The 13,265-nt window shown below is 40.7% G+C and overlaps 1 protein-coding gene across 3 annotated transcripts in view; it reads right to left on the bottom strand.

The window, feature by feature from the left end:
• Ap4e1 (adaptor related protein complex 4 subunit epsilon 1) overlaps positions 1-13,265 on the bottom strand; it is a 60,057-nt gene that overhangs the window by 14,660 nt on the left and 32,132 nt on the right. For all 3 annotated transcript variants that reach the window (XR_003835930.1, XM_021156538.1, XM_029473912.1), the window contains exons 9-15: positions 11,121-11,243; positions 10,908-11,017; positions 8,357-8,496; positions 7,675-7,787; positions 7,472-7,590; positions 5,077-5,379; positions 2,454-2,568 (exon numbers count right to left, since the gene is read on the bottom strand). Coding sequence is in view for 2 of the 3 variants with exons in the window: in XM_021156538.1 (XP_021012197.1) it covers positions 2,454-2,568; positions 5,077-5,379; positions 7,472-7,590; positions 7,675-7,787; positions 8,357-8,496; positions 10,908-11,017; positions 11,121-11,243 (1,023 nt within the window). In the remaining variant the exon portion in view is untranslated. The remainder of the gene's footprint in view (positions 1-2,453; positions 2,569-5,076; positions 5,380-7,471; positions 7,591-7,674; positions 7,788-8,356; positions 8,497-10,907; positions 11,018-11,120; positions 11,244-13,265) is intronic.

Genomic DNA, 13,265 nt, shown 5'->3' with positions numbered 1-13,265 from the left:
AGGAAGGAAGGAAGGAAGGAAGGAAGGAAGGAAGGAAGGAAGGAAGGAAGGAAGGAAGGAAAGATAGAACACGGGGGAAAAAAAAGAAGCATTTTCTGCTCTTGGGAATTCCCAGGTTCAACTCCCAGCACGGTGGCTCACAACTGTCTGTAACTCCAATTCCAGGGAATCCAATGCCCTCTTTTGTTCTCTAAAGGTACTAAGCATATACAATTCACATATATACACACAGAAAAATAAAATAAATAGAATAAATCTTTTTAAAAATTAAAAAAATTAAGATGGCAGGCACTATATTACAAAAAACCAAAAACAAACAAAACCCAAACAAACAAACAATAGAACCCAAAGAAAAAACTAGAGAGACTCAACTACCATCAAACTTTCAATGACATTCTTCACAAAACCAGAACAATACAAAAAGTCATATAGAAGCACAAAAGCCACGAATATACAACACTATCTCAGGCAGAAAGAACACCACTGGTGGTCTTCATAGCTGACTCAAATGTCACTAGGAAGTCAGAGTGACAATGGGAGCAGACCCTGGAACAAAGATGCATGCAGGCCAGTGGAAAGAACAGAGACTCAGACAAAACCACACATACCACATACGCCCATGGAATTTCTGACAAGGGTTTTAAAAACATACATTAAGAAACTCAATACCCTCATCAACAATGGTGCTGGCAAAACTGGGTACCACCTGCAGATCCCTAAGAGAATATGCTTAGAGATAAGAAGTTTCGGAACAAGACCCAGAAAGCACAGGAAGTAGCACCAAGAATTTACAAGGGATTATATAAAATAAGCAAGTTTCATCATAGCAAATAAAACTATCAGCTTAGTGAACAGACAGCCTACAAGATGGAGGGAAATATTTGGAAGCTATACTTCAGAGAGGGAGTTAAGATCTGGAGTACATAGAGCTGAAAAAAAATTAACAAAACACCAGCCACAAAAAAAAAACAAAAACAAAACCCTGCCAATCAATAAATGGGCTAATCAAATGAGCAGTGGATAGTTCTCAGAAGAAAACACAAACGGCCCGGAAGTATTTCTTCAAAGTGCCCAACATCCTGCCTGGATATGATGGCCCATACCTTTAATCCCAGCACTCAGGAAGCAGAGAGGTAAGCTTATCTCCAAATCTGAGGCCAGCTTGGTCTACACAGGAATTCCATACAGGCAGGGCTACATAGAAAGTTTATGTCTCAAAAAAGTGTTCAATATTCCCTAACCTTCAAGGAAATGTAAATTAAAAACACCTTGAGCCTCCATCTCACGCTGGTCAGAACACTAGACAGAGGATGGAGAGGATGAGGATGCTGAGGACGAGGTAAGAGAAGAGGCCTGATCCCTACAGGTGGCATAGAGGTCATGCACCACTATGAAAGCCAGGGGCAGTGGGGGGGGGGGGGTCTCCCAAAAAGTAAAACACACAACCACCAGATGACCTAGCTGTACTACTCCTGGGCATACACTCAGAGGACTTTGTATTCCACTACAGAGACACTGTACATCCACACTTATTGCTACTCTATTCCCAATACCAAGAACCAGCCTGAATGCCCATCAACAGACCCACAGATAATGAAAATGTAGTGCATATCCACAATGGATTTTACTCAGCTATAAAACAAGTGTAATTAGGACACTTGCAGGAAAATGGGTAGATTTTTAAAGTGACCCAGACTCAGAGAGCCAGATGTCTGTATGTTCCTCACACATTGTCTTCAGTGTTATGTGTGTTAAAATGCCATAATAATACTTCGTATACTCGTATACTAATTGAAAATTACTTTAAATAAACTTAATAAAAATTTTAATCAAAAGCTCTGTAAAAGCTAACAATATGCTTAGCAACTCTTTGACCACCACCATTTGTAACAACGTGTTCTGGCATAGCATAGGAAATGTGCGCTCAGCCAAACAACAAACTCCTGAGGTCTTTCAGCCTGGAACTGTCATGAGTGTCGCTGGCCTGAAACCATAATTGACAGTCCACACTCCTCTCTATTTTACAGAAGCAACTTCCAGGCACCATGCAAACGACTCCGGGGTCTCCCCTCCACCAAGGTCACTGTAAAGACTCTCACAGGCTGTGCTGTTCAAAAAGCTCTTGCCCTTGTGAGTTCATGACATAACTAATTAGAAAATCTTGTTAGAAAATCCAATATAGAGACTGTTCACAGTGAAAATGAGTCACTAGCCTACAGTGACTAGGGCTGCTTCTGGAACCTTTCTAGACATGCTCACATTATTCAGTGTCAGCCCTCCCCAGGTGTGGTGGCACATGACCTTAATCCCAGCATTCTGGAGACAGAGACAGGTGGATTCTTTATCTCAAATTCTTGACCAGCCTGCACTACACGGTAAGCACACCCTGTCTCGGTAACAACAAAAACTAAAAACAAAACAAACCAATTCATGATAAAGAGATGGAAATATACCTTTTGCCTGAGAGAGCTGTTCCTCTTGGCGCTGGTGATGGGGCTTATAAGGTGCTGCTCCCTGACTGAGTCCTTCAGCCACAAAACCATCCAGAAAAGATAAAGATGCATCTGCCTGCATTAAAATTAAGCAAGTCAGGAGTTAACAAACAATCAAACATGCATTGGGAAACTAGATTGTACATTCATGTAACTTTGGCACAATTATCTTTTAAACTTTGTAAAGAGAGACCCTCCCTAGGGTCTAGTTGGGTAAGTCAGCCTGATTGTGCCCTCCAGATCTACTGTAAATCCCACACCCAGTGCCAGGCCCAGTCTGGCCACCCTTCCCTATGCTACTAGTAAGCTCTACACGTCTGCCAAGACCTGCCCTACCTGTTCACAACCTTCAGCCCCCCACCTCCTATGCCACAACCAAATTCTTCACCCAACCATATCTTGCACTTCCTTTTCCAGTGTCTAGCCAGGTGAATCCACCCAATCTTCCTTTTGTCTCATCCACCCTGGTCCCCAGATCTATCCCCAAAGTTCCAGGCTTGGACCAAGACCCACATCCTGCACACCAACCCAGTACTCTGTGGCTACCTGATCTTATCTCATCCTACCTACTCTGTCTGTATCAGACACAGAACTAAAAGAAGTCTGTGTATAAATACACATATCTTTACACATTTGGGCTGACACTGTTACCCTAAGAGGCATAGACTATCTGACCAAAAATTTCACACTAAACACAAGGAGCCCTCTTTTGAGCTGTTGGTCAGGGCTGTCCAAGAAACTCCCCAAACACATAAGCTGCTGCTATTGTCCTTGGTGCTTCTCAGGAGTGGACGGTAAGTAGAAGACACCATGTGTTTTGGGCACAGGATCCAGAGAACTCAAGTTGTATTTGACCTTGTGTTGTACAGTTTTATGTCAACTTGACACAAGATAATGCCATTTGAGAGGAAGGAGCCTCAATTAAGAAAATGCTTCTAAGCCGGGCAGTAGTGGTGCACGCCTTTAATCCCAGCACTTGAGAGGCAGAAGCAGGAGGATTTCTGAATTCCAGGCCAGCCAGGTCTACAGAGTGAGTTCCAGGACAGCTGAGACTATACAGAGAAACCCTGCCTCAAAAAACTAAAAAAAAAAGAAAAAAAGAAAGAAAGAAAGAAAGAAAATGCTTCTATTAGATAGAACTGTAGGCAAGCCTGTAAGGAATTTTCCTTAAATAGTCATTGATTGGAGGGCCCAGTCCCCTGTGGTTGGTGCCATTTCTGGGCTGGTGGTCCAGGGTTCTATAAGAAAGCAGGCTGAGCAACCATAGAGAATAAGCCAGTAAGCCCTAGGCCTCCATTGCCTCTGCATCAGCTCCCTCTAGGTTCAAGCTCCATTTGCATTCCTGTCCTGACTTCTCTCAATGATGAACAGAGATTTGAAAGTGTAAGCCAAATAAACCCTTTCCTCCCCAAGTTGCTTTGGTCATAGTGTTTCACCACAACAAATAATAATCCTAGCTGAGATAGACCTGAAAGCTGACTCTCTGAGGACTAGATTTCTTTATGTCACACAGTGCCATGCAAGCTTCCACGGGAGTACTCAATAACGACCCCTGTGAACCACAACAATCAGCAATGCACAATAGCCTTATGGGTGTGGAAGTGGTGTGTGTATTTGGAGGTACAAACCCTGTCTGGTACTGGAAACCTAGCCAATTATCCAGGGCTGGTGAACTTATGGGTCTTGTAGTAAAACCTACAACCATTACTTTACTAAACCAGCACAGACTCTAACTACATTCTATATGTTTGTCCTTAAACACACAGAGAAGCATCGTTCTCACTCATCAAGGAAACTTCTCTTTGCAACCCATGGAAATCACTACAGAAAACCACAACCAATCAAAATGCAAAATTGTAGAGCCTGTTCCTAATGGATACATCTACAGAACACTCCCACACCTAAGGATCAAGGAAAACTGGGGAAGACAGGGCAGAAAGACTGTAAAAGTCAGAGATCATGAATCTTACTCTTCTACGGTCCATGAATTTCATTGTTCAAATTTCAAAAACAGCCGGGCAGTGGCGGCACACGCCTTTAATCCCAGCACTTGAGAGGCAGAAGCAGGCAGATTTCTGAGTTCGAGGCCAGCCTGGTCTACAGAGTGAGTTCCAGGACAGCCAGGGCTACACAGAGAAACCCAGTCTTGAAAAACAAAACAACAAAAAACTAATTTCAAAATCAAAGCCTTGGCAGTCACTGATTTGGTGGAAGCGTGTGACCTTGGCCTCCCAGAACCCCACCTTCTATGTTAAGCCCACACAAGGCTAGAGAGCCTGTTACACTCAAAGGACACCATCCCCACCCCACATAGCTTTCCCCAGCCTTTCCCTCATCTTAAGACCGTCACCGGCTGAAACATCCACACTGCAGTTCTCAGGAAGAGACACTCACCTGCTCCTACTTAGAACCAGTATTACATAGAACCACTCCGACTCCTTCCTTACCAACATGAGCAAAACTACAAAGTTCATCATACAGGCAACAGAAACTGTATTTTGATATATATTCCTTATATATCACATATGCAAAGACTGCTGTTTAGGCAACAGGATTCTGACAACAGGCAGCACAGGGTTCTTACCACTATGTCTTCACAATTCTGAGCACCCTGAAGCAGGCTCTTCATAAGCTCTGTATTTTCATGCAGATGTTTCAATTCAAATGCATGCTGTCTCAGACAAGTATTCAAGGATACAGTGAATTCTTGGATTAATTTCTCAACTAAGGGAGAAGAACGAGCTTGAGGTGTCAACTTGGTTACCGCAGCAAACAACCATGCTTTCGTTTCTGAAGAAATGGAGTCACTCATAAGTGACTTGTAGAGCCTGGTTATAACTTCCTCTGGACTTTCTTTATCTAAGAGGTAGGAGTACTCTCCTAACACCTAGAGTAAAACAAAATTAGTATATATGTAAATACCAAGTCAGATAGTATGCCAATTCAGACTTACAGCTAGAATGAGCTTTTATCTGTATTATACATATTTTATGATGGATATTATTAAGGAAGCATAAATCATACCAAGACTGTACCCTCAATGCAAAAGAACTGGAACTCATCAGTCACAATATATAAAGTAAAATAAGTTTATATGCTATCATTCCTCTGAGTTTCCAGATAGACGCTGGTTTATTTTCCAGTAAAAATGTAAACAGGTGGATCTCCAATGTTAGGAAGACTAAGAGTTTACAAAATGACGATTTCTAGCCTGCCTGCCTTCTTTCCTTCCTTGAAACAGGGTTTCTCTGTGTAACCCTGGCTGTCCTACAACTCCCTCTGTAGACCAGACTGACCTCGAACTCTGAGATCCACCTGCCTCTGTCTCCCAAGTGCTGAGATTAAAGGCGTGTGTCACCACCACCACCCAGTGGTCTCTCATAAAACACAGATTTCTAGTTTCTCTCCTCAAGAAGTGTAATTTCGTATTACTGTGGAGAGGAACCAGAGTACACATCTGGACAAGCCTCAGCTGACACAGATGAAGACAATCCACAGTCCTGACGTCACGAGGGCTGATCACTGTACATAGCCTTTTTTTTCCCACATCTAACTTACTCAAGGGACATACCATTTGACTGGCCTAACAATCATTTTATAAATGTTAAAGTTAACATTCAAGGAATATAAGATCTTTCCTAAATGGCATTTACTGCATATCTTCTTGTCATTAGCACAATAATAGTAACAACAAAAACAAAACAAAACAACCCAGAACTCAGGAGGCAGAGGCAGGTGGATCTCTGTGAGTTCCAGCCAGCCTGGCCTACACAGAGAACTCCAGGCCAGCCAGGGCTACACAGAGAAACCCTGTCTCAACAACAAGAAGAAGTAGGATAAGGAGAAGGGAACCCTGGCTCGTGCCTATAATCCTAGCACCTTCGAGGCTGAGACAGCAGCTGCATGAGTTTCAGGCTCACTAGTGATCTACAGTGAGTGTCAGGCTTGCCTGGGCTACAGTGAAAACCTATCTTTAAAAGCCAAAAAGAAGAGAATCTAAACAACATAGTGAGACACCAATTTAAAAACAAAAAAAAATTCTGGATATAACAGTGCTAGTCTGTAGTCAGTCTTACTACTTGAAGGGCTGAAGCACAGGAGTCATGAGTTCAAGGCCAGCCTAGGCTATAAAGTAAGAGCCTGTTGCTCTCAAAACAAACAATAACAAAACAGTAATGTTAAAGGAAGTTTTAATACATAAAAGATGGAAAGTTACAGAAGAGCAGATAATCTGAGTTATATCTCAGAAATTAATTTTTTTAAAGATTTATTTATTTATTATATGTAAGTACACTGTAGCTGTCTTCAGACACTCCAGAAGAGTGCATCAGATCCCATTACAGATAGTCATGAGCCACCATGTGGTTGCTGGGATTTGAACTCAGGACCTTCAGAATGCAGTCAGTGTTGCTCTTAACTGCTGAGCTATCTCTCCAGTCCCAGAAATTGTTAATGGATTTCTATTTGCGAGATCAATTATTTCTTCCTATTATTCCCATTAAGTACACTCAAATGCCACTGGTGTTATGTGTAAAAATATACACTGAGGGTCTGGGAATGCAGCTCAGTATTTGCCTCAAATACATGAAGGCCTGGGTTTGATGCCCAACAAGCCTAAAACTAAGCATAGTGGTGCATACCCACCCAGGAACAGGAAGTAACCCTATTCTTAACTCTAGGAGGTGGAGGCCAAAGAGTTGGAAGTTCAAGGCTTCCCATGGCTACACAGCAAGTTTGAGGCTAGTCTGGGATTCACAAGACTGTCTGAAAAAAAAAAAAAACCCATAACAAACAACAACAAGAACAACAAAAACCCAACTTTACTAAAGACCAGACCAGTGAGACAGTACAAAGAAAAGATAAGTCAGCAGTTACAGGATAAAAGTAAACATTGGGGAAGAAAACTGATGAGAAGAGCCGAATGATTTCCAGCGGAAATACATTGGTATAATAATCTGTATGCAATACATTTTGCTCACCCAACTCATAACTTGAAGAAATCTCTGAGGATAGAAAGTATTTTCCATATCTAGTAAAGTAAGATAAGACTGAACTGCGTAGAGTCTTAATTGTTGATCTTCTGTTTCGTCATCAAAACCTATAAAGAAATTGCAACACCAGTTTAGTTTCCATTCATTTGCCAATGACTGTAATAAAAAACAATTGCAATTTCTTTACCAACCTTCTGCTAGCAGTCTCAGGAAGTTGCTGAGAATATCCGGATGCATTACATCTCCTCCCACTGAAAACACAGCATTCATTGTCTGAATAAACCACACGTTGTCAGGAGCATATGTGTCCAGTGTTAAGAACAAGTCACGTCCTCATGTCGTGCACTGAAATCATCCTCTCTACAACACAATTCACGCCAGAGTGGTAGCGTGGCTCTAACTATCGAGGATGCTCTACAGCCCAGTCTTCATAACTGTGTGCTCAATAAGTGAAAAAACTTAACTTACATGACCTTATCAAGCAAGCAGTAGGCTTACACATAGCAAATAGTCAATAAACAAACATGAATAATTTGAAGAAATGAACAAATAATGGAAGATTCCTTTCTGGGTGACAAAAGCTGTGGTGTGTCCACATGAGTGAGTTTTTTTAAACCTCTTTCTAATACCTTTGTTATCAGTTCTAAAGCTGACCATCCTAATAGGTCAAAGCCACAGCACTGCCAATGGCAGAGTCCATTAAACCAAGACCCAAGTTCCAAGAGACATCTTTAAAAAAAAAAAAAGCCAACCCCCAAGAGACATAAGAATCAGGAATTAAAAGTTACTTAATTGTTTGGTCCCTGAACTCAAGTGGCTGCATCTATACCACCATTTTCAAGTCGGTGAAGTCACAACTGAAGCAAAGGATATTTCTCAGCCAACTCAGCTATTTTGCCAACTAAATTGATGATGATATACTCTTCTTTGCTCTGATGTAAATATTCAAGCATTTTCTGTACAATAACTACCACATTCTGTGCATTTGTAATTCTGTAAAGAAGTTCCAGAGTCTATTAAGAGAAATAAAAACAGTATTATAAAACCCGATGTGCGAACACCAATAAATACAGTAACGCATTTACAAGAAGTTAAGTGTTCTGCTTTTGTGTGGACTTTCAGGACGCTCTGCAAGGACGCAGGTGATGGGAAATGCGGACTCTGCTGATGACAAAGCTCAGGGGCAGAGCCTTTGCTTGCCTAGAAGATGAGAGGTGCTAGGTCCTATTCTCTAGTGCCAAAAAATAAAAGAAGGAAAAAGTCTGGGAGGGAGAGGGGACTTGCAAGATGTAATATGCAGGGGAAATGAGGAAACTGGGGAGGGACCTCGACCGGAGGCTGGTGAAAGACAGCTTTGTTTCTACAGCTGAGAGGAGAGGGGCATATGTAATAGAGATGCCCTTAGCATCTACACTGAGACCAGAGGGCACGGGAGGAGACTGCTGCCTGTGGAAAGACTGATGTGTGGGCCACATATTAGTGCTGTGGCATGTGTGTTTTATTAAAAAGAAACCTAAAGTTGAAAAGAAAAAGAAATAAATGACATAAGAAGTTAATAATGATAAGGAAACTATGTGTTAAACTGTGTTCAGCTAACTCTGTAACACAAAAATGCATGCTGTATATCTGAAAACACAAATGAGCTGTATAATTTTTTTTTACTATCCTTGGAGTCTTTTTAATTTTAAACTGTTTTAAAATATTAAATACATGTGTATATGTAAATGTACATATGCAAATCATTTATGTTTAAAATTCATCATCTTTTAAAAACAATGTTAGACATAATCAGTCAAGCTCCATTTTTACCTGATTGGAAGTTATAAGGCATTTTAATATCCCTTTTTAAAGAAGTAGAGCTTATTTTTGTTTTACATATGTGTTTTTCCTACATGTATGTCTGTGCATCATGTGTGCCTGGTGCCAAAACCACAAAAGGGCACTGGGTGCTTTGAGACTGGAGTTAGCAATATGAACTGCCATGTGAGTACTGGGAACCAAACCTGGGTCCTCTGTCAGAGCAGCAGATGCTCTTAACTAAGCGTCACTCAGCTCTACGTTCTCTCTTCAGACTCCTCATTATAATAGCTGGGTATGGTGGCCCATGCCTGGAATCCCAGCACTCAGAAGGCAGAGGCAGGCCTCTGTGAGTTTGAGGCCAGCCTGGTTTACAAAGCAAGTTTTAGGACAGCCAGGGATGTTACACAAAGAAACCCTGTCTCAAACAAAGCAAAACAAAACAAATCCTCATGTTTTAAATTTGAAATAAACTTCTCCCATTTCTTTAACCATACACCAATTAAAATGAAGATACAGTGATTTCCCTACAAAAGAATGAACAAACTCTTTATGCAGATACCCAGGTGGACACTGGATCAATTTAATAAAAGAAGACGCCAGAACAGTATTAGGCACATGAGCACAACTTCTCTTCCAGGAAGATAAATGATCTTATAGTTCTACAGAATTCTATCAGTTTTCCTATTTAACAGTGAGTTCATTTAATAGCCAACATAAATTATGTATTATACATAACTGGGGTATGTTTTATTTTCTACTAATACAAGGACCCAGGACTAGAAAGTAGTTCCCATTATAGTACATACACTAATAAAATAAATAAATAAATAAATGGCTTCATGTACATAACTGGACCTAAACTTCCCAGTTCATAAGTTAAGAACGTTCCTGTGAGCTGGCTATGGTGACACACCTATAATCCTGGCATTTGTTGGCAGAGGCAGGGGCATCACAAGTTTGAGTCTAGCCTGTGCAAGACCCTGTCTTATAAAACACAAAACCCAGGTTAGCAGTACTTTTTTAGAAAACAAATTACCTTCCATGAGGGACTACCTGACAGTTTACAGAAGCTGAAGAAGGGGCACCAGCTTTCTTCAGTGATTAGCTACCCATGTTCATGCAAGCAATTCTATCTAATTAAACTCACACACACAGACATGGTGGGAAGGAGAAATGGGAATAAGAGAGGGTAACAGGAGGCTAAAATGACTAATATTCATCATATACACCAGACAGTCAAAGAATAAAAATGAGATTTTAAAAGTAGTAAGAATGAAATAGATGCAAATGTTAAAATATACTTGCATACATACACATCCACTGTATATCATTTGACTCTCTCAAGAATATCAAAAAAAGTTTTAAAAACTTACCACTTTAAATACACTATTTAAAATATTTTACCTCTCTTCTTTTAAAAAAGAGATTTGATCTTTATTTATGTGGGTCTGTATCTGTGTCTGTGTGAATACATGCCACATGTGTGCAGGTGGCTGGAGGCCAGGAGAAGGCAGGGCGTTGGACTCCCCTGCAGTTGGTGGGTATTGGAAACTGAGCTCGGGTCCTCTAGAAGGGCAGCAAGCACTCTTAACTGCTGAGTCATCTCTCTTCAGCCCTAATTTACCTCTCTTTTAATAATGGGATCAGGGTGGTCTAGGCATTCAATTATGGTTATCTGGTGTTGAAGAGCCAGAGAAGGATCCTGCTGGATAACATAGGTAAGAGCCTTCAGTCCTAGAAATAAAGATCACATTATAGTTCAACGACCTGAAATACGTACCCAACACATTTCAAAAGCTCTCTCTCCAGTTTCCATCATAAGAACCAATTACCTTACCTAAATATTTGAGGTTTATTTTAGGTGACAGAACAAATTTTCCAATGCACTTGGCAGCCTTCTCAAGTAATTCTGACTTAGGATAAATAGAATAGATTGTGTGTACACATTCAAACAGAATAGCTAAAGAAAGAAAATACAAAAATGACAGATATAGTTAAGTACAATAGAAGAACAAGTTTGTGTAGAATTTGCAATAAAATTAACTGGATATATGTTTTAGTCTAAAATCTTATTTATAAAAAACTTATAAAGGAAAAAAAAATCCTTATTTTCATGCTTATATAGTTATTTGGGTTAACAAAGTATAATCTAAAGAAAATTTTATCACCATCAAAAACAGAATTATGTATTCATTCATACAAGTATGTACTGACCACCTTTGTGTGCCAGAAATGGTGTTGGCACTAAGGATACGGCAGTGAATAAAACAGATAAACCCTGCCCTAAGAAGTCCATAATCAAATGTATACATTAAACATCATTACTTCTGCATAAACAGATCTTCCCAACACTCCCTGAATACTTTAAAATGATCTATGTCCAACCACTTACACAGCAATCACTCTAGTGTGCACAGCCACTTATTTCAAAGGTGCGGAGTCACTAGTACTAAGAATCTTCTGGCCTCTTCTTTAAATATAATCTTTAATATAAAGAGCAGGCTATTGCATGTCTTGAAAATGTTTAAATTTGAATTTCTGATAAAATCAAACAGTAACTGCAACAATTAAAGAGGATAGAAATCCCTCCAATTCACTTAAAAACCATGAGCTGACATGGTTTGCCATGTAAGAAGGATCACTGAGGCTGAGGTGTGACTCAGTGACAAAGGGCTTGTTGGGTTCAAGCCCCGATGCCCACAGAAAGGCTGAACATGGTCATGCAGATCTGTAATTCCAGGAAAGAGATGGAGACAAGAGGAGGCTCACTGAGCAGCCACTCTAACTGAAATGTGAGTTCCAGGTCAGTGAAGAGACCTGGTTTCAAAAAACGAAGATAAAGGGAGGGCTGGGAAGATGGCTTGGAGGTTAAGAATGCTTGCTACTCTTGCTGAGAGCCAGAGTTCAGTTCCCAGCACCCACAATGGGTGGGTCCCAGCTCCAGCGGAGTATGATGCTTGATTCTGGCCTCTGAGAAGACCTGCGCTCATATGTACAGCACCCCCCCTATATATATATATATATATATATTTAAAATATATATAAGGTGGGGGCTGGAGAGATGGCTTGGGGGGTTAAGAGCGCTGGCTATTGTTCCTAAGGACTCAGGTTCAATTCCCAACACCCACATGGCAGCTCACAACCATCTGTAACTCCAACTCCAAGAGATCTTACACTCTCCCTGCAGATATATGAAAGAAAACACCAATTAACATAAAAATAAGAATAAACAAACAAGCTAATAAAAATAAATAAAATAAGGTAAAGAGTGACAAAATGATATGAAGTCAACCTCTGACCTCCACATCTGCACACAAGAAAGAACACACACAAGTGCACATGCACGACTATGCAGCACGCACGAACGCAGGACAACTATTAAGACACCACTAAGTAGTATATATAAGCTCCTTGCAATAACGGCATCTGAAGGGAGACATAAAGCCAAAATGTGGTGGTGGAGCATGCCTGTAATACCAGCGTCCCCGCATGAATGAACTACACAGGGAGCTCAGGCCAACCAGAAAGATACAGTAAGGCTCTAATACAAAACAAAAATAAATAGAGAAAAGAAAAAGGAAAGTGTGAAACACTGTATGGCACCGAATCAGCAGATGTAAAACAGCTACAAGTGAAGTGCACTGAGTGCCAACAGAATCACTCCATCCCTGTCGCTCAGACCACAGCAACCAAACATTTCCATTATACAAACTTGTAAGACGATCAACACCCAACCAGCAGAATTTCACACCGGATGCCAACATCAATTAATGCACAGATATTCTGAAGGGAAAGAGTTCATATAACATCTTCCATAGCTGAGGGAATAAATCAGACTCTGAATCGCTACTGAAGAAGGGAGCTGCAGTATTTTAACACTAAATACTACACAGATGGGACCTAAAGACACCGACTGTAGACACAGATGGAACCTAAAGACACTGACTGTAGACACAGATGGAACCTAAAGACACCGACTGTA

The sequence above is a fragment of the Mus caroli genome, chromosome 2 (genome assembly GCF_900094665.2).
Source record: "Mus caroli chromosome 2, CAROLI_EIJ_v1.1, whole genome shotgun sequence".
NCBI classification, from domain to species: Eukaryota; Metazoa; Chordata; class Mammalia; order Rodentia; family Muridae; genus Mus; species Mus caroli.
The sequence above is the reverse complement of the archived record's forward strand: the minus strand, read 5'-3'. Positions and strand labels throughout refer to the sequence as shown.